Source organism: Aulonocara stuartgranti (genome assembly GCF_965226115.1).
Source record: "Aulonocara stuartgranti genome assembly, chromosome: 2".
Classification (NCBI taxonomy): domain Eukaryota; kingdom Metazoa; phylum Chordata; class Actinopteri; order Cichliformes; family Cichlidae; genus Aulonocara; species Aulonocara stuartgranti.
Window position 1 is genome coordinate 26583038 of NC_138940.1, and position 27417 is coordinate 26610454.

At 40.6% G+C, this 27417-nt stretch overlaps 1 protein-coding gene and 1 long non-coding RNA gene across 10 annotated transcripts in view; one reads left to right on the forward strand and one right to left on the reverse strand.

Moving 5' to 3' along the window:
• The window catches only part of unc5a (unc-5 netrin receptor A), a 157830-nt gene that overhangs the window by 40065 nt on the left and 90348 nt on the right, over positions 1 to 27417 (reverse strand). For 5 of the 9 annotated variants that reach the window (XM_082547121.1, XM_082547123.1, XM_082547124.1 and 2 more), the window contains exons 3-5: positions 6351 to 6494; positions 4605 to 4708; positions 3179 to 3359 (exon numbers count right to left, since the gene is read on the reverse strand). In XM_082547121.1, coding sequence (XP_082403247.1) covers positions 3179 to 3359; positions 4605 to 4708; positions 6351 to 6494 — 429 coding nt within the window. Of the gene's footprint in view, positions 1 to 3178; positions 3360 to 4604; positions 4709 to 6350; positions 6495 to 6864; positions 6893 to 24975; positions 25015 to 26359; positions 26637 to 27417 lie in introns of those variants that run through there. The other 4 variants (XM_082547127.1, XM_082547126.1, XM_082547129.1 and 1 more) reach the window with 4 other exon arrangements.
• Positions 14607 to 17984, forward strand: LOC309714630. Its single transcript, XR_014278969.1, has 2 exons — positions 14607 to 14946; positions 17186 to 17984. It is a non-coding gene; the product is annotated as an uncharacterized lncRNA (long non-coding RNA).

Sequence of the window (27417 nt, forward strand, 5' to 3'; positions counted from 1 at the left end):
TGATTGCCCGCCACGGCGAGGTAAATTGCCAGGCAACTCGGCCCCTGATTACCTCTTAGAACAGAGTGCAGTCACACCAGCCAGGCCTCGTTAAAATGCATCTCTGGCCCCCTGTTGAACCCCCTTTGAAAAGTAGCAGTTATTATGACTTGCTACATATAGCTAGATTAACTAGCACAGTAGACTGTGGTACCTTCAGCTAACTGATTTTTTTTCTCTTGAACTCAGAGCAACGCAAGTGAAAAGCAGCAAGAGTTTCTTTTGTTTGGTTGAGGTTTTTTGTTTAGCTAAAAACCCTCTATCATCCTAAACCAGTGCTGCGACAGTAATAAACGTCATCAAGCAAACAGTGTGATGGAAACAAATAAAATTGCACATGCAAGCAACTCAGCAATTTGTTCCCAACTTTCTGGGTCTTTGCGTGGAAATCATTGTTTGACAACACAAGAAAGGCAAACAAAAAAAAAAAAGAGTGCGTATGGTCATGCCTTTACAGTTAATTCAGCCCTAGATTGCTTCTTTACATCTTTTAACAACAAGCTAATCAATTAGGAATAATTGTGCTTCTTTAGTTTTATGCTGGAGGCTTAGAGGAATGTATGATAATGTGTTCTGACTGCATGCTCCAAATTAACACATTTTTTGTGTGAAAATGCACGACTCAATTTGCAGCTGCATTTAAAGCCGTAACGCTCGGACCCCCTTTGGGTTTGTTGAATTACAAAAAAGAAGAGAGAATTAACCTAATAAAACGAAAGCTTTTTGACAAAGATCTGAAACACACTTGGCTCACTTACTGTTTATTATGCTTTTATTGTTAAATATTGATTTGATGATTATGTTCATTAACTAAAATCATGCAAACACTTTTTCTCTCACTCGAATTCATCTAAATTGGTGCACAAAGACTCTAAAACCACATTCAGGTCATGTTTTCTTAATGGGATTTCATCCTAAAAGCCAAAATTCAATGAGGATTTATACAGACGGGCATCTTCCACATATTTTTAAAAGTCCTCAGTTTTCTTTTGAGACAAATGTTATTTTTCCACCATACAGCAAGTTTACATTATACAACTATTCATCTTAACATAATTTCATGATAAGACATAAAGTCATATGAAAAGATACAGATTCAAAGGACTCCATGAATTCCTGTGAAAAACTAAGTACACCCAATGATTCAGTCACTGAAACACCTTTAGCAGCAGTAACTTTACATAATTGTTTTCTGTACGACTTCATCAGTCTCGCCTACATGTTATAGACTTGCAGCTCTCCTCTGGATCATTGTCCCGTGCCATGATCTAATTCAGGCCAAGCTTTAGCTGTCAGACAGATGGCTTGTATGTATTATTTTGGTATACAGAGAAGTTCCTGCTTGCCTCAATGACTGCACGGGTTTCAGGTCCTGTGGCTGTAAAGCAAGTGCAAAACATTACCCCTCCACCACCGTGCTCAACAGCTAGTAGGAGGTATTTGTGCTGATAACCTGTGTTTGCTTTTCACTATATGTGGTGTTGTGCATTATGACCAAACATCAATGATCTAAAGAACATTGTTGCAGAGGTCTTGTGGTTTGGTCGTGCTGCCATACTCTTTTTCACTTTTATGAGCCTTTTTTCCCCAGTCTTTCTTTAATTATACTGACTGCAGAATCTGATATGTAGCTTTTTCTCTCTTCTCATTACACAATCTGACCTTGGGCTGAATTTATTGGGACGTCCACTCCCAGGAAGACTCTGTGTTAACACACCTGCATGTTCCAGACCAGCAAACTGTCAGAGGTTCTGCTTTTATTGAGGCGCTCACACTTGCTGATGGTCCTTTAATTAAGTGCATTTGATTAGCAGCACCTGGCTGCTAATTACCCTATAACAGCATTAAGGGTGTACTTAGTTTTTCCACAGGACTGAATAGAGTCCTCATTTTGCATTATTATGAGTCAGTGGATTATGTTTAGCGATCACTATTGCCATCCTCGTCTATCCTTCACTACTTAATTTACGAGTATTTATCTATTTACCGCCTTTTATTTTTGATATTGCTTTATTTGAACTGCAACGGCACCATCATGGAGCTGTTACCATGTTTGGCACATTTCATTTTTTGGTTGAATGGTCAAACAGCAAATTCAAAGGCTTTAAAAACCCCACCGTACATCCCAAGTTGCCCATTCTGTGGAATTTATTTGTAAACCTAATCTATATAACTTCCTATTACAATATTACACAGGTATCAAAAAACAAGAACGATTTAAATATAGAAAATGAACAGGTAGTGCCTCTTATTTGTGGCATGCACTGTGTTTTCTGAGCTGATGTGTCAGATATTAAACAAGAACTGCTGCTCTGCCCCTACAGTGCATCGCAGTATCATCTTTCTCTGGCAGCCTTAACTAAAAAAAATAAATTAAAAAAAACACACCCCGTGTCAGGCATTGTGTCACATTATCCATTTATTATTCTCAATGTTGTTTTCATCAATCGTTCCCTCGTGATTTCCATCTTCTGTTCGCGTGGAGCTGAGAATTACGCCAGGCTGTAATGTATTCAAAACTTTTGTAGTGCCAGTAGCCGTGGAACCCTCTGTGATAGTAAATATGCTGTTTCTCTGCATTTTAATAAAGGCCAGTCTGCTTATCAAGCCAAGTCATTATTTACAGTTTGCTGTTAATTCAATTTCTCTTCTCATACTGGATCCACTACAGAGGAGGAGGAAGATGGCAGCCTCGACATCAGAGACTGCCAGCTTTGGCAGAATGGCTGCCAGTAACATTTTAAGTTGTGGTAATTAATGTGCAGATACACCACTCTCTCTTTATGTAGTGATTTATGAAAGTGTAATTCTTGCGCTGCTGAAAAACAGAGCTGATGTATGCAATTTGTCACCATATGTCAAATATGTGAAACACAGTGTAATAATAAAAAACTACACTGTAAACTCTGAATGTAACAGTATGAAGAGCTGACGGGAGACTTGCGCCCACACATCTTCCGTGCAGCAGCATGCAAAGGTTAATGTGGAAATGTGGGGCAAGGGAAGCGGCGTGCAAGCTTAAAAGGATTCATCCGAGCAGTTTTCTGCGTTTGTATATTTGGAAGCTCAATCGAGCCCGGACCCCGGCACTAGTCTCTGTGCACAGTTTTGACATCTGCTGAAAGAAGTCGTCACCTACCATAGACAAGGATCGCGGCAGAGGTGCTTTTGCGGCGAGCGACGATGTTTTTGGCCACGCACGTGTAGTTGCCGGTGTCGGCCAGCCGGGCTTTTTTGATGACGAGATTATGGTCGGGCGTGATGACAAAATTGGGGTCACTCGCTGGGTCGATCACATCCTCGTTTCTCTGCCACTCCACCTGAAAACAGATTTCAGCGGTCAAAATCCACTGCAACTCGACAGACAGCAGCTCGCCACCACCCCATACAGCTCTACAGTGGCCAGACATGATGTGGATGAGAGACTTCTACGTCGACGGGTGTATGTGTGTAGGGGGGAAGCAGCGAGGTACTTCTTTTCTGATGCAATCACACAGACAAAAGATGACCAGACGCGGCCTGGTGTAGTACTGAGATACAATTTATTTAACGCCCTGCTGATTTGAATATTTATTCGCTTCTTGTGGGGGAAGAGTGCAGCTTTTATTTTGTAGCTGCTGGACGTCTCTGTAGCTGTCCGCGAACACGACTGATCGTGCTTTGTGTAAGTTTCCGGGCCCTCTTGCAAGAAGCCAAAACTGATGTTATTTCTTTTTTGGTGTTCTCTCAGATTGGCTTGCTTGTTTTCTTGCTCTCACTTGACCTTGTTCTGTCTCGAGAGGAGCAACAGTGCGGCACCATTGTTGTTGGTATTACTGCCAGTTGTGATACCGCATATAATTGGGCCTACTTCCTCTGGTGCACCATCCCCGCTTTCCCCCCGTCGTGACTTCTACTCTGATGTTCTTTTCTGCTGAACTGCGGCTGGCACCTTCCTTCCTATTTCTCTGCAAACTGTCCCTACGCTGTCGATCTGCGATTGGCTAGTCTGCGGTTTCTGGTCTCTGGGCTGTCTGAGCGGCTGGCCTGAGCTCCTCTTGTGCTGTTATTAGAGCAGTTAGTGCCTATCTGGGACCGGGAGGATGCAGCGAATGAGGTGAAACAGCTGGCCCCGGTCTGGTCCTCTAAACACACGCACGGCACGGTGAAACAGAGAGAGAGAGAGCGAGTGTGACTTGAGCAGAACAAGAGATACAGTGCATGGAGAGGCGGGAGAGATACACCGAATGAGATAAGGAAAGAGTGAGGCAAATAGATCCATTAATTATGCATAGGCCTTTAGAGATGCCAAATGGGGAGTGAAGCCTCCAAGCCAATGCTGAGTGATGTGACGAGACGACGTGATATACAGCTTCCCAGAGATGTAAGAGAGATAATAAATCAATAAGGGCAAATAATTAGAGGTGTAATTTATCCGAACAGGGTTGTCTGTTCCCCTGGTGGAATGGAGGGATATGCCAGGGAGCTGATCTTGAGCTACTCTGCGGTCTTTGTCCCCTCGGTGAGGAAAGGGTAAATGGATGGCAGATTCGGGCCTATAAATATCTCCCCTATCCGTGTCTCACCTCGGCTTGTGGCACTCCCTCGGGGGGATGGCAGCGCAGCAACACCTCCTGGTCCAATGCCACCTCTTTACCCTGCGGCTCCTCCTCAAAGTTCTTTCTCAGGTCTTACAAGAAAAAAAAGAAGAAAAAAAAAGTAGAGAAACAACCAATTAGGATGTGAAAGCTTGCAAAGGTTTGAAAGAAACACTTCTCTCTGCAAATAACTTGGCCTGGTGATGTGTCTAAATTTGCAGCTCTTGAAATGTCCGTCAGTGGCCTCGCCGAGCATGTTGCACTCTAGTTGGCCCCTAAGCCACACTGGGATCGGTGGCACCAACCATGTTGCTTATTACAAGCTGCCTGGCTGGTTCAGAGATGCTTGTCTGCTGCCAGAGGGGCCCGGCATCAAGCAAAAGCAATTGCATTACCCCTCACTCCCACCCACTCTCCTCTCCCCGGCATCCGCCAGCCTCCAGCTTCCATCTGTATGACGGCTTGGAGCAGCCACACGAAAACAAAGCCCTGAGGCGCCTGGACAAGAGCTCCTGCAAGCCTGGCTGACTGCATGGGGCTTCACATTACGTCTCATTGAATACTTACTGTTGCACAAAGTCCTAGTATATATTTGTCTGTAAGCCCCAGCTGTGAATTACACAGGTAAAAACTGGGAACAGTCATTTCTTGCAGGGGAAATAAATGTAGATCCATTTGTATCAGATGAGCCAGACAGGCCGCCGATAGCTGGCGGGACTGGCACAAATTTGATGTGCTCACCCCGGGTTTCAACTCGGAGCGAAGCAATGTGTTATTGTGTTGTAAGAGGCTGAGGGTGCAGCTGTGAGAATTCCTTTAAACAGATGTTGAGCCTGTCCCGACCAATCACACTGAGAGAAAACATTAAGAGAGGCAGGGAGAAACTGACGACATTCGATTTAATTAAAGCTGATAAATTTGGACTGGAGGAGACTTGAGATGTAACAGTGTTGGAAGGCTCGAACCTACGCGAGCGAACAGGCGCGTGCGTGGGAACCTCGCCGATGCGATCGCCTGGTTATGCATCGTTATTCAAGCATGTGCGTGTCCTTATCTTACATCTAACTGACTTTGCTGAGCTCTCACACACGGATGGATAATGAATGTGTGTTTTCAAAACGTCTGGTGGTTTGGAGACGGTGCCGTGTTTGGCTCTGTCTGGAATAATACATATTTATGTGGGAATTAATAGGCGGAATGTTTTAAAATACTCAAATGTAAAATGGCTTCTTCTAATAAAGCTTCTGAGGCTGCGGCGAGGGATGTGTCTGCGTTCCCCAGACAGATTTATGATTGCTGCACAGCAATAAATTTCAAATCTGTTTTTATTTCAGTTACTTTCATAGGGATCATTTCTGATATACTGTATCCAGCAGAAAATATGCTCATGAATACTCAAATTTAGAGCTTCACCCTTTTCTTTTTTAAGACCTTCCTCGAGCAGATACATTATTCTCGGGTTCTTCCTGTCGGGGTTGGATGTTTTCTTCTCACAAGTATCATCACAGGAAGATGATTTAACTAAATTGTAATCACAGTAGTGCACTGTGGTGCAACAGATCATAATGTTCTCTGGGCTAATTGTTAAATGAAAGTTAGTCTCCCCCTCCCAACCACCCAAGGTGAAAACACAATATTCTCTTATTACATGCCGACATGCAATACACAAGCACCTTGTTAGGCAGCAGGCTTTGGATTTGTAATGATGCAGTGCTCATTTGACAGTGCACTCACAAGCAATCCTGATGTATGCTTTCTGGCTCTTCTGGGTTCCGGTGGTGCTCCAGGCGACACACTGACACCAGTACTCATCAAGTCCGAAGATCTTCTCCACCTGCTGCCTGGTTATTTCGATTGTCACCTGCATGACTGGCAGCGCTGGAGAGCAAAAACCCAGAAGAGTCAAAATGTTAGACACAAGACAAGCCCGGCTTTGACAGCAGCAACGAGCTAAGAGGCCAGAAATACTTCTCAAAGGAAAAAATAAAAAAAGAACAAAAACAGAAACAAATGAGCTGAACTGATACCTTAAGTGCATTTTGTACCTTGAACTAAACCAGCAAAGTAAAAAAAGGAGAGGAAGAATAAACAAGCAGAGAACTATAATCATACATAAACAGAGTGCTTGTTAAATGAGAAGAGAGCCTCACAGCTATCCTTGGTGTAATTTGGAGGGCATGAATACAGCAACAGTTAGGAAGGAACAAGGAAGTGCTAAACAAGCACTCGACAAACAAAAATACTCAACATAATCCACGTCTCTATTATTAAATCCAGGAGGAGGGACGAGTTCAGCATTTCCCCACAACCGTGTTGATATAAGTGACGCCGCTGGAACACGGGGCAAAAGTGGCTTTATTGCTTTTCTAGAGGAATGTAAACAGAAGCCTTCTTTAAACAAAGAAAAATTGGGACAAAATCCAACCCGCTAAACCGTCCAAACAACACAGCGTTGTTAGAGTCGTATCTTTTCTTTTTTCTTATATTTGAGAAGCAATCTTTCATTTCATTTTCTTTTGACCTTCTACTTGGGACTTGTAATCCATGGGTAATTCTTATATATTGAGCTGCGACCTTGATCCCTACCATGTGCCTTACTTTGTCTTCGCCCTGATAAAGAGACTGCCGTGTTTTCCTTGAGCTTCCAGCTTTCTCCCTCCCACCCCATCTTATCTGTTCTCTTTGTTGTCTTTTGGAGAGAGGCGTTCATACGAACACATTTTAGAGTCGCAGAGGACACATCCTGGAGACTAACAGGAGCCGCATACAAAGTGCACTATATTCAGATTTAAATGGAAAGCCACTTTCTAACTTCCATTCACACAAAAGCACTCTGACATACTCTTGATTTGACGGTGACAATCATTTCCAGCTCCAGACTGAACCTGACTGAAGTGAGGCGTGCTCCATTACGCCATCACGACTTCACAGCAAAGAGTATCCGAGCAAACCTGCAAAGCATAAATTGGGATTTTTTTTTTGCTAAATAATTTGAGGCGTACTGCACATGACTGCACGAGCCCAGGCTGGCCCAATGATGACACGAGCTGTCGGCGAGAGGAGGAGGACGGGCTCCACCGCCGGAGGCCACACAGAGTGATAAGTAGCTGTGAGGGTCACTGGCAGACCGCCATGTATTAGTGTCTAAATGCGGCGGATTTTTTGCTATATGTGATCACAGTAAATGTGAGTCCATGTGCAGTGAATCCAGCCCCGAAGCACCACTCCGAGCATCAACAACACCTCGTGCTGTGTGCAACATTTCACCAACATGCTCGCTCGCAGTTAATTTAAAAAGTAGAGAAAGTGATCCTCTTATGTTTACTCTGCCTTTTTACAAAGCCTGCCAGAGACTGTCAAAAAAAGTTAGACTCAATTCCAACACGAGACTGGATTGAGAAATCCTCGTTTATTCTTTCTCGTTGTCTTTCTGAAGGTCCACTACCTCTATTAAGCATGTGTGTTTGTTCTCCGTGTGTGCAGCAAGAGTGTTCGGCGCAGGCTGAGAGAGCACCTAAAAGCTAAAGAAATGGCTAAAGTAACAAAATGGGCACTGCAGAGCATGAACAAATGGAGCATAAGAAACCTTCCTTCCTTCTGCAAATAAGCGGCATGGGGAAATTTGGCTTTTCCTCTTAAACACGTACACGTGTACGCAACAGCAGTAGCTTTAACTTTACATACATCACTTAAGGATTACGCTTATTTCAGCAGCTACATCTTATAGATTCCAAAGAAAAAAAAAATTAAGCACAGTACTAAATGAAATGTCAAACTCAGGAGAGCAGCGCTTCTTATTGGATGTATATTTACTTTTGCAGTAATGTGCAAATTCTATCTTGTATGCCAGAAAGCGCTTTGAGAGGGAGAAGTTGCACATTTTATTTTTGCTGGTGTACACAGCAAGTGTGTACTTGTTCTTTTGTGCATGTAAGTAATAAAATCTATGAAACGCACATTATATATGGGTGAGTACCTGCTGCAGAGCAAAAACTGGGGAAAAAAAATTAATGTAAAGCATGCACTAAAACCTGAACATTAAACGAACGTTTATTTTGAGGAATCTGTACAGAAACATCTGATCGTCCTGACTTACATTGAGCTCACAGCAAGCAGTTTATGCGCGCAAGCTAGAAAAATATATTTAAATACATGAATTTGAAATTTGGTATAAAGTGATATTCAGTGCTCGGTATGGCTCAAATTACAGTAGCAATTCGTTTGATTAATGCAAACCTTCCTCCTTCTTTGAGCTAGGGGGTGAAAGGAATAAAGATCAGTATGGAGATGCAAAGCATGAACAATAGCAACCTGAGGTGAGAAATCCTAAGAAGAGCAATTTGAAGCTCTGCTTGCCAGGGTAATTGCATTCTGTTTCCTTATCTTTTCCTGTCTCCATAATTACCTGCTTTCTGTGTCTGACACCTTCCAGTAACACTGCTGTGAGTCACTCTGTCCAATTTCACTCCAATTAATAAGTAGGACAAAATAATCTCATCACTTTGAGGACAAAACGCGTCTGTAATTTTACAGCAGTTTATAACGATCGGACAGGCTGCTATTTACTGTTGTTTTCCCCAAAGTCTGCTCCATCAACACAGCTATGAGTAAAACAAAACTTTATGAAAATGACTCAGAGACGACTGACGGAGAAACCACATTATTGATTCCTAGAAAGCTGTCCTTCTGAAAGTGGAGCACCGCCACATTTATGACTCAATTATATTAATATTGATTTATAATAGTATGCTCGCCGCCTTCAAGGTGTTAGGAACGGAAAAGAGGAAATTTACACTTCCTTGCCTGAAAGTGTGCACTTAACATTCCTGTTAAATGATAATTAAAACATGGCACGATTCCTGCAGCCTTTGGTTTGATCTGCAGCCCATTTTCTAAATGAGCTCACATCCCAAACCTCAGTGAAATAAGTGAGAAAATTTTAAAGGGTGATTATGTGATTGACACAGTGTGAATCCAGTGCTGGATCCTTTCTACATTTTTGTAGAGCAGTGGGATAACTTACTAGGCCACATTTGAATACAATTTCTGGAAAGTACACTTCACTATTGTAACACTGCATGGGAATAAATTGGACTGGGAAAAACAGAAAAATAAAACATGAACACAAATGCCACCAGCAGTGGAGTCCTCTCCTGTGGTAATTAATATCACTTTTCACACCAACTACCCGCCTGACAAGCTTTAAAGCTGCAGAAACAAAGAAAAAGCATATGCACTCACTGGGCACATCATTAGGTGTACCTGTTCAAATACTTGTTATCAGCCAATCACATGGCAGCAACTCATTGCATTTAGGAATCTACTGGGATTTTCCCTGCAAAGATTTACAGAAATGATATCTTATTGGTCGGAGGAGAACGGCCACACAAGGTTATAAGAAGCTAACAGTAACTAAGACAACCACTTGTTACAACCAAAACATGCAGAAGAGCATATGAATCCACACCATGTTGAACCTTGAAGCAGATGGGCTACAGCAGCTGAAGACCACACTGGGGTCCACTCCTGTTAGCTAAGAACAGGAAACAGAGTCTGTAGTTCACACAGGGTCACCAAAATTGGAAAAGCATTGTGTGATCCGATGAGTTGGCAGGGACAGAATTTCTCATAACATCAATACACGGATCCATCCTGCCTTGTATCGAGTTTCAGGTTTGCACTTGTGGAGTAATTGTTCTGGGGACCATTTCTTGGCACACTTTGGGCCCCTTAGCACCAACTGAGCATTGTTTAAACACCGCAGCCTACCAGAGTACTGTTGCTGATCATGTCCGTGCCTTTATGACCACAGTGTACACATTTTTTGATGACTGCTTCCAGCAGGGTAACGCACAAAGCTGTCACAATGCTCAAATCATCTCAAACTGGTTTCTTGAACATGACAATGAGATCACTGTACTGCAACGGCCTCCACACCTCCATGTCAATAGAGCACCTTTGGGAGATTCACAGCTGACAAATCCAGCATCTTGGTGAATCTATGCCACGAAGAATTAAGGCAGTGCTAAAGGCAAAAGGGGGTCCGACCCAGTAGTAGAAAGGTGCACTAACATATACAGGGTGTATCGTCATAAAGACTCATCCGACTTCAACGTGCTTTATTTCCATGGATGTTCACTAGTAACGATCGAAACACATACTGTCAGAAAGGGGGGATTCGTGAGTTCCACGTGGTTGCCAGTAGGTAGCTTAACAACAGCAGTGACTCCAGACATGCTTGCAAAGTATGGGACGAGTTTGATTATCGTATGGACAGATTTATCTATATCTCTATCGATTGATCAATAGATAGATATAAAAAAGAAGTACAGATAGCTCTTCATCTTAAACTTTTGGCTTCATATAAAATTTGAATTCTGCTAATCTTCTGCTTGATGCATTCACAAATCGTTTCACTACTTGTACTACTTTAAACGGCTCACAAGATATTCTCTGCATGATGAGCTGCATTTTTTTAAGGCGTGCAAATGGAGCCTGGTCTACCAGAAGTCTAGCTTGTTCTTAGAAAGCCTAAATAACAATATCCTTCTTGGAATTTTGTCAAGTGATCCTGAAAACAGACTGACTTGTGCCACCTGAATAAATTCTAAAGTTAATTTTAGCAAACTTGAATTATTAAACACTAAATCAGAGCATCTTTGATAGCAAAGTGTTGTTCCTTGGTAATTATTTAAATTCAAATTTAAACACATAACAACTGTAAAATAATCATTTGTACATTTGTAGATTTACCTGAAATACATGCAGGGAAGAGTACTGTGCCCTTTTTAGCAGAGTCGCACACACAGGGTGCTTACAAACTCAATTTAAAATAATTTAATAGGGCAATGTAATGCTGCCAGTGAGGCAAAACCCAGAGGGGGAAAAAGTCAGCAAATCATACTGCTGCTGCTGCTTCTGAGCTGTTGAAGGTGCACAGTATTAACTCAAGCCTCAAACAGACAGTTAGCGGTGTTTGAAGAGATTTTAGTGCCCAAATCAAACTTAAACATAAAAATATGAGGAGACAAATTGGATTTTGAAAATTATCCAATTTCCCAAAGAAAATTGCATCCTTATTTCCCCGTGATTTCGTTTACCTGAGCACAAACAATTATGGTAATCAACAATTTTTGTGTAAAGCAGAGAGTGGGAGAGAGAGAGAGGATGCTTTTATCCAAAAAGAAGGATTGGGAAAAGTATCAAGGCCACGGGCTCGGGCTCGGAGACAAATAAAGCAAACAAAACCCCCCAACCCCAAACAAAAAACACACATGGCTCTGCCTTGAGAAGGCCTGAGTTTAAAAAAAAAATGAAATGGAAGAAATAAAAAAGACCGAAGCAAATGCAGAGTGGTTCAGTTCATGAATAAACTGACCTTACTATTGTATGATGGAGTCTTCAGGCAACAGAGTACAATACAAGCTATTACTAGATCCACTGGCACACACACACAGACACGCACACAGGCCACATCCAGAATTACTGTATTGTGTTTTTATTTTAATCTGCAACGAAGACAAGATTATTTACACATGCACTCCATTCAAATGTGCAAGGAGTGTAACAATGAACAAAAGGGACGGGGTCACACTGTGAGAGCACAGACATCTTTCTCTGCGTGTGTGTGTAGGTAGGATGAATCTCCCCCTGAGCCAACAGGGGCTCAACACACACAGGGTAAACATCATTGGACTCAATCCCGGGTGAGTCGATATTGGGCTTGTCTGAGTGCAGGACTTTATTTTTCTCTCCCTCACTCTTGTTTTCGCAGTCTCTGACCTCAATTCCATAGGGGTCATTTGCTTATCAAAGGCAAGGACTGGAACTTGCAGGTCCTGAGTGGGCGCTCATTGTGACCAAGGAAATTCAATTAGGCAGCATCCCTACAGTGTGTGTGGGTGGGATTCATCAGTGGATATAGGAGGATTAGGGTTGGGTGACTCTACATCAGGGGAATGCACCATTTCAAGGGAGAGAGTTCACAATGGTTGATGGGAGGCACCACAGATGAACGCTTTTAAGAATGCACTGTCTGCACATCCCGGCAACCGGTCAAAGCCATACTCTAAGGGTTTTATTTCCTCCTGTGGTTCTTCTTTGTACCAAATGGCATCAGTGTCATCAACGGCACCACAAGTGTCCAAAGCTTCCTTTTACGAAACCAACAATGTGCTCTTCCGCCGGCCAATTTACCTCTCCTACATGAAAGAAGTCCAGACATCAAGCTAGGCTGGCAAAAAAGACAACTTTGGAGCTCACTAAACAGCCTGTCAAAATCAATCCAAAAGCACAGTCACCTACCAACCTATACAGTATTTACAGCTGCAACCCCATGTCACTGAACCAAGGGCACAACTGCCTTATCCAGTCTTCAAACTTCCATTATCATGTAAAGCAGCCCAGTGATGAGTGGGCCACGTTAGGTGACGACGAGAGCTTAAAATGGCAGGTGGCGCCATAAGCGTGCCTCTCCTGACAAGGATAACGTGGCCTTCCGAATAAAGCATGATTCTATTAAAGAGCAGGACAGACGGGAACAGCTGGGGGAGGGGATAAGGAAGCGGGGAGCTTGGTTCACAAGGAATACACTAGGACCTTCCATTCAGGGATGTTGGTGAGGTTGCGACTCGAGTCAGTGGGACAGTGTTCTGGGTCAAGGCTCTGCCTCCGGTTATGACCAGCTTTTCAAGAGCTTCTTTTGATTGAGCTGTCCATTTTTCACAATGAATGCATGCTGCAAGGCCTCTGCTGATGCTCTGAATGTCGTTACAGATTATTCATGGCTGACAAACAGGCAAGCAGGTAGTGCTCCAATCAATCCGGCCAGGTTGAGTCCAATGCCACTCCAAGGAGACTCAGGTGGAAATCTGACAGCAGAGGGGGAAGAGTACAGGACGCAGGATGAAAGACAGATAATATAATACAAATAATAATAATTGTTATCTGAAGGTTACCTTCATTTATGAAGATAATATTTCCGGATAATTAGTTTAATGATTTTGCAAATCCACGGTTCAAGTCATAACATTTTTTTTAAAATTTTTTTGTTAAAAAAACAAAAGAGAAAAAAAAAAAGATTTTAGCAAATGATTGGATTACGAAGAAAATAACCTCCATTACTTTGATGTAATTCCAGGTTACTCTTTATCTGAAGGACCTTTAAACACGATGGCTTTCATCAGACTGAAAAGCTTTAACCAAGGATTAACCACAGCTTCACATGGTTAATTAGCAAAGGCAACATGAGTGTATGGCTAATTAGTTACAAAGAAATTTCATATATTTCACAACCTTCATTTACTAAAAGTGTTTTAATAGAGAACAGACTGATGTTTGGTTAAACTGTGAATTTCTCAGTTGTTCTCCTGACTGAAGTTTGGTAGGGTGACCATATTTTGATTTCCAAAAAAAGAGGACACTTGGCCCAGTCATGAAGAACTTTAATAATACTGTTTGCTTAAAGAAATTTTTAACATATTAAACGATGCCTTCTCTGTGCGGTTAACGAATGGTGAAATAAAAAAAATGTCATATAGGCTTTTACAAGTCAACAAGTGCAAAATAATAACTCAAAACCCTCTGAAATTAAATTATGGTAAAGAAATAAGGCCTCATCTGTATAAGAAAAATTACCAGTACCGGGACGGTACGAGGGAAATTTCTTTTGCAGTCCGTCTGAAAGGCTGCACTTGCGCTTTGGCATCTTTTAAACCAGCGGTCCCCAACCTTTTTTGTGCCACGGACCGGTTTATGCCCGACAATATTTTCATGGACAGGCCTTTAAGGTGTCGCGGATAAATACAACAAAATAAAACTAGTACCGGTACCGAAAAAAAGCAAATTTATTCATAACACACGTGAAAAGACCCAGGAAAACAGAGTTAACGATAAAAACGATAACAAAATAACGCTGAAAACCGATAAAAACCCTGAAAACTATACATTTCACACCTGAGCCTCAACTCTCGCGGCCCGGTACCAAACGACTCACGGACCGGTACACTGAAAAAAGTGATATTGTCTCCTTTTAAATATAGCATATTATATTTTGGTATATCTTTTCAATTCAAATGAGTAATTCCTGTCTACATATATAATTCGAGTAACTCCAGAATACATTCCCTGCGTTTTAATCCAATTAATTTTAGTTAATTAAATGTAGCTCAAAATGCTTAAGTATGTTTTTCATAGCCTCCTGCTGGGCCATTTTGCGCATGCGTTAGGACAGGCCACCATTTTGCGCGCGGACTGAAGAAGCGGACTCTTTGTGTGCTGCAAGCGGGCTCAAGTTAATCGCACAACTTCATATAAAGGTGGTCTAGCTTCGGTAAGTAAACCTTTTACGGTCGTTTTTGTTTTATTTTTTTACCTCAGTCAAAGCATGTTGACTCTTTAAGACGTGTGCACATGGAGAAAGAAGTCTAAGTAGTTGTACACCTCTGAACTTTGTCATGAATTTGACTTAAGCTAGCTATGTGCTCTATTAGCTACTGCTCTATTAAAAGAGTAATTGTATTGATGCGTTAAAATGTCATATGTTTTTAGCTTAGTTCTTGTGGCACACTTTGTACTAACAAATTATGGAACGAGGCAATTTCTCTGTAGTTAGCTGTAAAGTTCACTGTACAGTCGCCTGCAGTTTTAAGTTGAGAAATCGTCCCTCCCGCCACAACATTGGCATTAAGGAATAGTCGGGCGGGAGAGGGGGCTTCTGAACGCACCTGCACAGTCAGGGGTGCAGTAGGAAATAAGTAGGATTGGCGTTGCACAACGTCTTTTGTGCAGAAAAAAATAATGGTTGTAAACTGTGGAGGAGAATAACTCAGTGGTTGCCAAAAATGTGAGATCAAAAGGCACTGAGAGTGATGTTTGTCAGAACTGAAATTAACTCAGAAAAGAAGTTGCTTCACTTGATAGAGCTGTTGAGTGCAAGACCTGTCAGCGGTCTGGTTTAGCATTTAAAGCCTGGCTACGTGCTTCCAAACCGCTGCATTTAATCTCAGAGAAAACTAACACAGAGAAGTAAAGCAAGTGTGTAAGTTCATCTCTTTATGTTTGCATAGTATTTTCATGTTGAGCTTAACAACCGATGTATGGAGCCACAGCTGGACTGGCTGTCGGAGTTTTGTATTGAGGGGGAAAGGAAGCGATTTGTTTTGTACTTCAGCTAGAATGAAAAAAGACACAAAGCTGGAGTTATTCGGTGTCTTCATGCTGAACAGCTAAAACTTCTTCCCTCATTCTCCCCCCTCCCTCTCCTGTTGCTACTTCAATCATGAAACTGATCGATTATCAGGTGATCGGCTTTTCTGTCGCTAGTCTCTCTCATTTGTTAGTCACCCAGTTTGCGCTAGAAAGAGGAAAACGGCAGATAAACAACAGCAGCACGTTTAAGCTTGATAAGCTGTTGCTAGAATTTTTTTAATATTACTTCTAGTATCCGCTTATGTTTTCTGGAGCCACAGCCGTAATAGCTGCTGGTCATGATAGTTTGGATATGTGGTGAGAAGGAAACATGAAGGTGAAACCAGGAGAAGTTTTTACTGAATCATTAGAGCTGAACAGGTAATGAAGAAACAGGTTTACATTTTAGGTCACATGAATGAGTTGAAGGGAAGTTATGAACTGTTTCTGAGAGACAAATAACTCCAGGATCCTTTTTTAGGTAGCTGACAGCTGGTAACTGTGCAGGGGCGGATCTAGCAAAGTTTTGCCAGGGGCCAGGTAGGGCATTAACAGGGAAAGGGAGACACAAAGACATAATTTTCTTTCTTATTCTCATTTAAAATGTCTAGCTTTTAATAAATAATTATTCTAAATCTTACTACCAAAGTGGTGATCTGGTTAAATGTATAGAGATCCATTATTGTATGTAGTAAATATTAAGTCTAATATATGCCCTAGTAATAGTAGTACATATAGCACTTTTTCCTTTGGGAAGGTACGCTGTCTGCGCTGTCTGCAACTGTATTGAAGAAAAATGTTGAATCAAATTATTATAGAAAAATCATTGATTTCTGTGCATTAAAGTAGATTACGTCAATTAAGCATTATCAGGCGGAGGGTGCGGGGTGGTTTCCTAATATTTTTGCTGGGAGTTGGCAGTCCTATTAGTTAGTTTAATATTTCTATGTACTGTTTAGAATACCTGAATAAGGAGGATGGTGTAAGTTTTTTAGGTTGATCAGTATTGCTGAAGTATAAAATATTTTGGGTGCAGTGTATTTTTTGCATACAGGTATAACAGAATAGCTTTAATGTTTTGTTTTTAAAACTGAGTATGAACTTATACAAAATGCAGCAAAATATTTATAAAAACAGTTTTATTTATTATAAAATACACTATATCGGATTCATATCGGCATCGGCAGATAATCAAATTTATGATATCGGTATCGGACATAAAAAAGTGGTATCGTGCCATCTGTAGTTTGCACAGAGGCACAAGTAAGATTTGTTTTGTTACAAGGGAGTATCATGAAGTAATGCACTAATGGCTTGGAAACGGTAATTGTTTGTCTTTCTAAAGTTTTTTTATTTTTTTATTTGTCTTCCTTTTCTGGCAGATTTTCTTCCCCTTATGTGTTACTGTTTATTCAAGAAGATGGTGTTATTTTGGTAAGTACATGCAAATTCCTTACATATTTATCACAACAGTATTTGTCACAGTATTGCAGGGACAAGTTTATCTATCTCATCTTAAGGGTTCTTGTGATTATTAATATTGATATTAATTAATATCAATTAATATATATGATTAAATTTCTTTTATCCAGGACAAAAGAAAAAAAAAACTTGCGAAAGTGAAATGAAAAACAGGAATTTAGTTCTTGTGAGTTAAGAGGATGCAGAGCATAGGGTTAGATGGAGGTGGATCATTCACTGTGGTGATCCCTGAAGGAAACAGCCAAGAGAAAAAGGATCAGATTGCAAAAAAAAAAAAGTGGTTTGTTTGCATACATGAGTCTTTACGGTACCCACAGGACTCCTGAAGTATAAGTACTCTGAAGTTTGCAGAGCAATTTCAGAGATGCTTGGGGCTTACATGGCAAGCATGTTTTTAGTTGCACATCTAAATTTTCTCTGCTCTCTGTTGCTGATGGCAGAGTTCTGCCCCGCTGACCTCACAGGTGAGACACTCCCACCAGTGGACAAAGAGCACAGGAAAATGTGTTGCCAACCACCTGAAACAGACAAATATCTGCTTTTTAAAACCCTTTAAACCCGTTAAATGGACTGATGCCATTCATTTCTTCTTTGATTAACAGTAGTAACATCCTTCATGCACTGTATACTAACCCATATGATAATCATGCTTTATGAAGTGATGGCAATTGCATTGTAGCATTTAATGAAGAAATAACATCAAGAGAATGCTGTTATGTAAATTACCAATGACTGGTGCTCTTGTGAATAGGAGTGAAACTCTTGTACAACCATCATTTGTTCTGTGTTATGTTTCGATTGAACATTTTAACTTTCAATAATGAATGTTTCACGTGTGGTACATTTGAGTAGCTTGAAGAGCAACTTTGTAATTATTCAGTTATAGCTGCTGCCCTGCGTATAATCAGTGTTAACTCAACTGGATAAAAAAAAAAAAAAAAAAAACATTCATGATTACCACACTGCAGCACACTGGTAACACTTTAAAGACTATTAATTGTTTTGAAGCGAGTATGTTAGGTCAGAAAATATGTAAAACATTCAGAATCTTCAAGGAAGGACTAGAATGGAAAGACAGTGGTCAATAAGCAGTAAGGAAAACACAAGTTTAATTTTAAGTCTAATTACCTTATTAAAATGCAATTTCTAAATATGGATCGCAGAACAGCAAGTCTGAAACTGGTTAGTTTGTGGATGCATCAGTTTCTAATTGTGATACATTATACTGCTGGTAGTGTTTTATTCTTTTATGTAAGGAGTTTTTTTTTTTTTTTTTTTTAGAGGAAGAGAAACATTGGTTAACATTTCTCTTGTCTGTTGTTTCTGTTTTGTTTGAATACAGCTTTTTAAAGCTACTAGTTCATAGGCAAAAGTTTTGTAATTTGTATTATACAAATTGCAGCAATTTCCCTTAGAGATGTGGATTCTTATTCTGTTTGCAACAAATTTTGCATTAATAAATGATGTGAAAGAATGTTGTAGTTTTCATTATTGACGTTTTTAAAAACTACAAATCAGGGTAAGCAATATTTTTTAAGTAAACTTAACTTAATTGAAATAGAGAGAAATTAACAATTTGATTGATTTGAATATAAGTTTCGGACATAAGTGTAAAGGAAACAAATTATTCTGGTACATTTAACACGACCTTAGTTGGACTTACTAATAATATTTGACTAAGACGTATCCACAACAGTTAAGTTAAAGTAACTTAAAAATATATGTTGGTTTTACTCGCTTAAATTAAATTCAGTGTACTTAAAAAATATTTCTGGATTCAAACAAATTTATTTCGTGCAACCACTTGTCATAAAAAAATTGAGTAAATTGAACAAAACATTTTTTTCAGTGTACCGGTCCGAGGCCCGGGGGTTGGGGACCGCTGTTTTAAACATCATCAGGTGCGCTGCATCTAGGGTTGCCAACTCCCTGAAAAATAAATAAGGGACACCTCGTGGCCAGGGCCGGGCAACCCAGTTGTCTTCACCCTTCCCAGTGTGCTAGCTCTTTTTTTTGTGTGTGAAATTATTTTTTAACCATTTGACTTGAATTTGATTTAAGCAGATGCATATTCTTTGTGATATGACCATATGGGAAACAAATGATCATTTAGCCATTTATTTTTAGCTCAAAATAACATTAACACAGTAAAACAGGTCTCTTTCTTAAACAGAAGCCTGTCATGCTTAACTTTTGAGAATACAAGTAAATCTTTCTTTAAAAGAACTCTGTCCTGCTTAACTTAAAATTATATAAATTAATAGAAAACAATAGAACAAAATCATTCTTGTAACAGTGCACATATAGTGCATTTAGTACAACTGGCTTCAGTTGAGGTATTATTTCAGCTTTTCTAATGCTAATCAGCTGCTCCTGTTTGTAAACCCACTTGTTCCCATGAGCTTAACTCATCATCATTATTCATCTATGTATTACTTTTATGCATTAGTCATCTATTTGTTGTAATCATCTATCCTTGCAGTTGTTTATTACACAAAATAAATTATATTATCACACTTCTGGCCACATAGCGCTGATATTCACTGCACATGCCGATATTAACCTTAACCAGAGGGTTTAAAAAAAACAAACCAGTGTTTACATACCATATCTGTTTCTGCCGTGGCCTGGTGGACAAGAAATTGGTTAAGGGTTCCCCGAGCTGTCACGCCCCTCATGTTCTTCATGTGCCCACCATTAGAAGCATGCCTATGGAAAAAGTGCGCCGACACACAGTGCAGTGCGCTTTATAGATGTTATCGTGCACTTTTCCAGCCAGGTGTTTTCCTTTTCCCATTCCTCCCTGTACTTTTGCAGCCTTTTTTTCTTTCTCTGAGCGAACAAACATTGCTGCTCTAATTCTGGGCTCACACTGTGCGATTTTTGGCCCATTTTGAGCCGATTTTTGAGTCATGCGACCGATTTGGTGATCGGCCCAATTTTGGCCTTCATCGTGCATTGTGTAGTATACGTGGGGTAACGAGAAGCGATTAACACCTCGAGCAGCTCCCGATCATCAATCGCTGGTGAGGGTGTCACCACAGCCGCTCACACTGCTCATGCGCAAACACGTAAACATCGGTGAAAAAGACGGTGCAGCACAGCAGTGCAGCGTGTGATCTGGACACAAGCGATGGAGGCACAACTTGTAGAACTTTGGAAAGCTCATCCGAGCCTTTTCGATGTGGCATCACAAAATTATCACGACCACAACAACCGTGAAAATAGTTGGATTTACATTGCTGCTCAATCACAGCTGCCTGATCAATGTTTTTCATTAGCAGTTTAGCAAAGTTGATGGTGGTGGTGTGTCTGTGTGTGTGAGTGAGTGAAAGACAGAGAGAGCGAGCGACAGAATTTCTGTTATAACCTTCATTTTATGGAGGCACAGTGTGAGCACTCAGGTCGCATCAGAGCATCGGGCGGTATAGTGTGAGACCCTGCATCGTGACCTACAAACTTCTAACCCCTGTGAGTCGATCGTGCAGTTTGAAAATCGCACAGTGTATGTCCAGCTTTAGGTGTACTGTCGTCCGAGACTTGCACCGCAATGTCTGCGTTTGTTTCCCTGTTGGCCATGCTTCTTGTTGTGGTCATCTGTTGTCTTCCGGTATTTTCTCTGTAAGCGACCTTTCCTCGACCAATGCGGTAATCTGAATTGTCATACTCGAATTGTCATAAGTGTGCTGTCAGCTCATTGGTCACAAAGCAGGAGAGGGGCTGGGAATTATGTTTTCCAACGAAGCGTTAATTCCATTAAAAGTTATAGACTACTTTTGATTATCACTGTATTACGGGACAAAGTGCGTCCCTTATTAGCTCAATACCGGACGTGTACTTTTGTTTCTAAATACGGGACGATTCCGTTTTTTAAGGGATGGTTGGCAACCCTAGCTGCATCCCATCTGTGAGGCAGAGCCACAGTCACATGCCGCAGGGGGATGACATCACACATACGGGTGCTCTTGGCCTCTGTAGGCCCATAGAAAAACCCGCACATTTTAATCAATCTCCAAAATCCCCCCGGACAGAACGTGACAAGTAGGCATGTCCGGGGAAAAGAGGACAGTTGGTCACCCTAAAGTTTGGTCTGTTTACAGCAGCATCCTGCCATGTGATTACATTTGTCCCTAACCATCAGAAACCCTCACATTAACTTTTATCGAGTGGGAAAAAAGTTAGCGTTCATCCTCCAGCTTCACTGTGCTAATGTGTTTTTAATATGCTAACCATAGCTGTGTAGCTAGCCACCACGTCGTAGCACATCATTATATACCAGCTAGCCCAACTTCAGTAACCCTACAAACGTCACTGCTGTTTAGTTTTTTTGTCTTCATTTATGTTGAAAGTGTTAGCAGAGCTGTACATTTTATTTTTTTCAGTCAGAACATGGTATATTATGTTTGGGTGGAAACTAGCGAGCTAACTTCCTGCTAACTTCTAACTCAGTTGAATTATATAAATTCTGTTTTCGAGGATGCCTGGATGTTAAACTTAATTGTTACACCTGGTGGAGCAGCCACACTGACCATTTTATTAAAGATCAAAGAATTTAGACAGTTTGTAACTCTCAGTGATGCCGCAGTGTTCGTTCGACGTTGGGACCTGAAGCATAGCTTGGACCCGGAAACGGCTAATGATGTCAGACTTAAAGACTGGATAGCATGCACAAAAATAATAAGTGGAATGCAGCCATTCTTAATATACATGCTTTCTTTACTTATGTAGAGAGCTTAAGGGATGCCCGTCCCCCATTAAATTGAGGGACCATAATCATGTTGGAGTGGCCCGTTTATTACTGCTGTCTGCATAACATTTAAAGAATCATAAACTTCAACTAAACATGCTAAAAAAAATAAATAGAAAAAAGTGTTTACAAATATAACACAATTTTTCATGAAATGAATATCTGCAATTTCCTCCATCTCATTTTTCCCTTTTCAGACGATCCAATCAAACCTTTCAATAAAATGAAAACAGAATTAAATTCCCTTTCCACACAGTGATATTGACTTCAATCTTTAAATATAGTAGATAGACAAGAAAACAGTGTGATAATGGATTATTTCTTCAAGTTGCCATGTTCCCTCTTTTACCCCCATGTGCAAATCTCCTGCCAGAGAGGGAGGCAGGCACTGCTCCCTTTACAGAAATCAAAAACAGACTGAGTTTAAGTCATTAAATATGTGAAAGTAACTGTGCTTTGTAATGTGTTTTACAGCATCACGGACCGCAAGCTCTAACTTGTGACTGATGCATTGAATGACAGCCAGGTTATGGCTGATCTTTTCACACAGAGCGTGGCTGCTTCTCTCCATCAGCCCGTGACAGCAGCTGTGCCATCCTCTGCAAAGCCAACAACCCTGTTCATAACATTTGTTCACAGAATTGTGCATAGCAACACTTTTTAACTGTACGATGTCACAGACAGCAGCTCCAGTGCATAACTGCAGTTCATCAAGTTAAAATAAGAAGCTTCAGATCTCACCTTTGTGGGTAATTCTGATCTTGGTGATAAGGCTTTGATTATCACTTTTAAATGAATCCTTTTAATTTCTATTTTATTTAGTTAGTGGTAGTTTTCACGTTGAAACAGTTGCTTGGTTGCATGATGGAAAGTTGGATTGGCATGCAATCTATGCAGTGTCATCAACTGTCATGGGATCGGGAGTGCTGAAAGTGAAAGTTAATTTCTGATATTACTGTCGTTTGTTTTGTACATTGAGTCAAGGGGCATTGGAACAGTCCATCCACAAGGGGCATAGAAATAATTTAGCAGAGGAGGGTATAGAGGGGGAAATCATCGCACCCCGATTGAGCTACACCATTACAATTTGCCAAATCCCCTCAGTGTCCCATCACGTTTCCACTAGTAATGTAATAAAAGCTCAACAGCAGTAGCCTAACAGCAGGTCAGGTCCCTTACTATGACACCAGACTGCAGTTATTAGTATTGTGTATTCTGTCTGGTTACAAAACTATTACACCACTTAAGATAATTCTTCCTCATGTGTCCTTTTCCATTGTTAACTTGCAATCAAACACAATAAAAATGATTACTTGGAATGCTAAGGCGAGACGGCTTAATTAGATTCAAACCAATTACTTTTTAAACAAAATTTCACATTTAAAAAAAAAAAAAATCCAAAAAAGATCTGCAGAGCAGGCCACAGCACAATGGGAAGAAGATGACATTTTTGAGTGAAAATGATTTGAGCTCACCAGTAATGAATAATCATGTACACACTCTGTATTCCCCAGGAGAGCGAGATCTTCACAATGCAAGAAAAAAACCCCAAAAAATCCCAACGTCCACCGCCATATTCGTCAGTGACACAACACTACGCTAAGTGCACACACATTCTCACAAGAATGCAGAGTGCAGAATAAATGACGCTCAAGTTGTTTTTAGTTGCACAGGTGTTCACGGGTTTAGAACGTGATAATGATTTACAAAAACTTCAGAATAGCTCTTCTCTGCACCCGAGCAAAGACATCAAAAACCAGACATTAAAATCGAGTTTCCATTAATGTATTTCACATTTTTATCTGGTTGCTAGCTACTGTACAAAAGCCAGAACTGATTACATCAAATGGACATTAATTCAAAGCAATGGATTTTCCTATTTACACTGTCCCTCCATAATTAGTTTGCCTAACCTTTCTTAATCGTGTACACACACACTGCACAGAGGCAGTGCCGTGATTTACCACCGTGCCCTTACCAAAGTGCCCTTTTTGTAATTACTCTCCATCCAATATCCTAACCCCCGATGATTGGCAAGAGCAAAATGTTCCTGATGCCACAGTCTTCTGGCTGGGAGTGACTGGGACCTGCTCCTTTATCTCCCACATACACCTTGTCCTACTGCGAATGAGAACACGTCGGAGGTGAAGGCCCTGAGCACTTTGCTTCTGCTTCCATTACATTTTGCAGAGTGGGAGGATCTGATAGAAGCTTACCCACACGAAAGCCGTGATAATTTGCTCGGGCTAACATGTTTCTCTCCCCCTTGTCTGACATGGCCTTGGGCGCTGAAGTAAATAAGGAAAGCTGCTTCAGGTAAAGCCAGCCTAGCTCCCATCTGGTTGCTGAGTGCTCTGCGCCATACAAATTACATTAAGACTTCCTCCTCCCTCCTGACGATCTTTTGGTCCCTCTCGGGCCTTTGGCCAGCAGTGTTGTTTCAGTTAGAAGGCAGGAGTTTTTGGTAATCCAATGAAGGTGTGTAGGCGAATGTAAATACTGAGCACAACATCCAGCGTTCAGTAAACAGCCTGGGGAAAAGCAGAGGCTAAAAGTCTTTCTACCTAATTCCATTTCTTTCTACATTTTATTTTTCCTTGAAAGAACTACCAAGATTATAATTTGTATTAATATCAACTTATAGCTTTTGCAGATGATGACTCAGAATGTAGCTTCATTAAACATAAATATTATTTACAGTTCTATAAAAACTGCAAATGAAAATCTCTATGTGGAAGTCACATTTTACTGACACTCGTGATCATCAGAAACAGACACAAAGTTACACACACAGTTTTTCTATAATTACTAGAGACAAAGATAACAGTCAGTCGTGTCTTTCACAGTTTCCTGTTTGTGAGCAAAACTCTTGTGGGAGTCCAAAAGTTTTAGAACACAAAGGGGAGAGCTGTCTGTATAAAAAGCTTATACACACACACTCACCAACCACAGGAAGTACACCTTCCTAGTACTGGGTTGGACCCATTTTTGCCTTCAGTACTGCTGTAAGTCTTCACGGCATTGAACAAGGTGCTGGAAATGTTCCTCAGAGATTTTGGTCAATATTGACATGACAGCATCGCACAGCTGCTGCAGATTTATTGATTTAACATCCATGATGTGACTCTGTTCCACCACATCCCAAAGGTACTCTATTGGATTAAGATCTGGTGACTGTCAAGGCTATTTGAGCACAATGAACTCATTGTTTTGTTCAAAACCAGTTTGAGACTATTTGAGCTTTGTGACATGATGTGCTTTCCAGCTGGTAGCATTTATCAGAAATCAGTACTCACCAGGTCAGGCAACTTTTTCCAATTTTCCAATCTGTTTTCTAATTTTGATGAGCCTGTACAAATTGTAGCTTCAGTTTCCTGTTCTTAGCTTACAGGTGTGAGGCCTGATGTGGTCTTCTGCAGCTGTAGCCCATCTGCTTCAAGGTTTGAAGTGTTGTGTGCTCTTTTGCATCAGTTTCCATCAAATGCCTGATTGCTTTCAATCAGCTTGAAGCATTCATCCCTGCTCAATGGATATTTCGTCTTTTTTTAAGCACTAGAGATGGTTTTGTAGCTCAACAGCCATTCTATATAGCGTTCCTTCCTTATTCTGATCGGTTTGCCCATGTCTACATTCCTAAATGCATGGATGTAATGGATGGATTTGCATTCTCAGGCAAAAAAGACAAATTCAGGACTGAGAAATCTGACAGGAATTATAGGAAAAACTCCTAATAACAACAGTTGCAATTCCACTTAAAATTCACATTATATACTACAGATGTGGCATCAGACATTTAAACAGAACCATATTATTAATTTACACATGACAGTTTCTCTTTATCTTTGTGCCAGTAATGGAGCCAAAAGCTGAATAATGACAGTTTTGGTGACATTAAAAAAAGGCTGTCAGGCAGGAAAATTCTCTGGTGAATACCAAGTAATTTATTCAGTAATTAAAAGTGGTTAATTATTTGGAAAAAAGAAGGGAAAACAGCACTGAATGTGCAACATAATCCTTTAGAAACTGTAAATATCTTAGCAATGACATTTGATTAAAATCACAAACTCAATTCTGGTCCTGGCCAAATGTTCACATATGGCAATCAGCTAAGTCGAGACAAAAGCCAGAGTGCACTGTGCTCTTAAGAAATGATACATTAACCATTTATTATTATATCACATCTGGCATGAAATCCAGGAGTGAAGCACTGGGGAAAACACTGGAGAGTGAGTGTCAACATTGTGCCATGTTGGATATACATAACTGTCACAGAATCAATTTTGCCTCAAGACGTATGGTACAAATAATAGCCTCAACTCTTACTAACCTTTCTCCGTGTTACCAGAGAACCAGAGAACAGCAGCTGAAATAGGATGTGTGAGGGAGCCTCACAGCAATGAAAACAACAGGGGGTAAGGGTTCACCTTCTCTCAAGAGGAATGGGGAAGGAACTGAGAATGCAGAAAACAAAAGTCCACCAAAGGCCTTCTTCTTACGGTTCCTTCAGGGGTCTTCACAGCGGATCACCTGCCTCGATCTCAGTCACACCAACTCTCTGCATATCGTCCACTATATCCACGAATCCATGAGTTCTGGATTGGGGTCTTCAGTAGTCATAAAATATAATACAAAAAAATAAGAACAATCATATGCATCAAGATATACATCAGTCAATAGGGTTACAACGATGGGCCGTGTGACTTCAGGACAATTCTTGTCTCAGGTTGGAGGCAAATAGAGACAAAGAGACCAAAGGTGTAACCAGGGACTGGTACAGAGTAGGGCTGCCACAAACGATTATTTTGATAGTCGACTAGTCACCGATTATTTTTGCGATTAGTTGACTAATCAGATCATGCATCCATCTGCTCTTATATGACTATCATTAGCTTACAGCTTTAAGTGTTTAAGATATGTGCTAACTAAAAATAAAGACAAGATGACAGTTTATTAAATTTTAATGAAATTTGCAGATTGTTTCGGTGAAGTTTAATAAACTCCTTGCTATCTAAAATATAACGGGACACCGGAGTATATTCTCGAGCATCTCAGGCTTCTGATAATCAGTTGTCTGCTTGACGTTTATTTAGCTGTGTAAAAACTATAACTTTAATTTCAGCCAAACAGATTTATTCAGGAACAAATAAAATACTAAAAAAAGGCCAAACAATAACATTTTTAAAGTTATCTAAGTGACTCATATATCATGTTTAACCTGAGTAGCGAAAGACAGCGGTGGGTTTGAAAACGATTTGCTGGGAGTCCGGTGCTCTCACGGGCTCTAGTGAGCCTTGCCCTCAGCTAGCTATCGAGCTAGTGGGTAACAGACGCCTCCGAAAACGTCGGAGCGCTTTTGTGGTGTCTTGATAAACTGAGCAGATATTT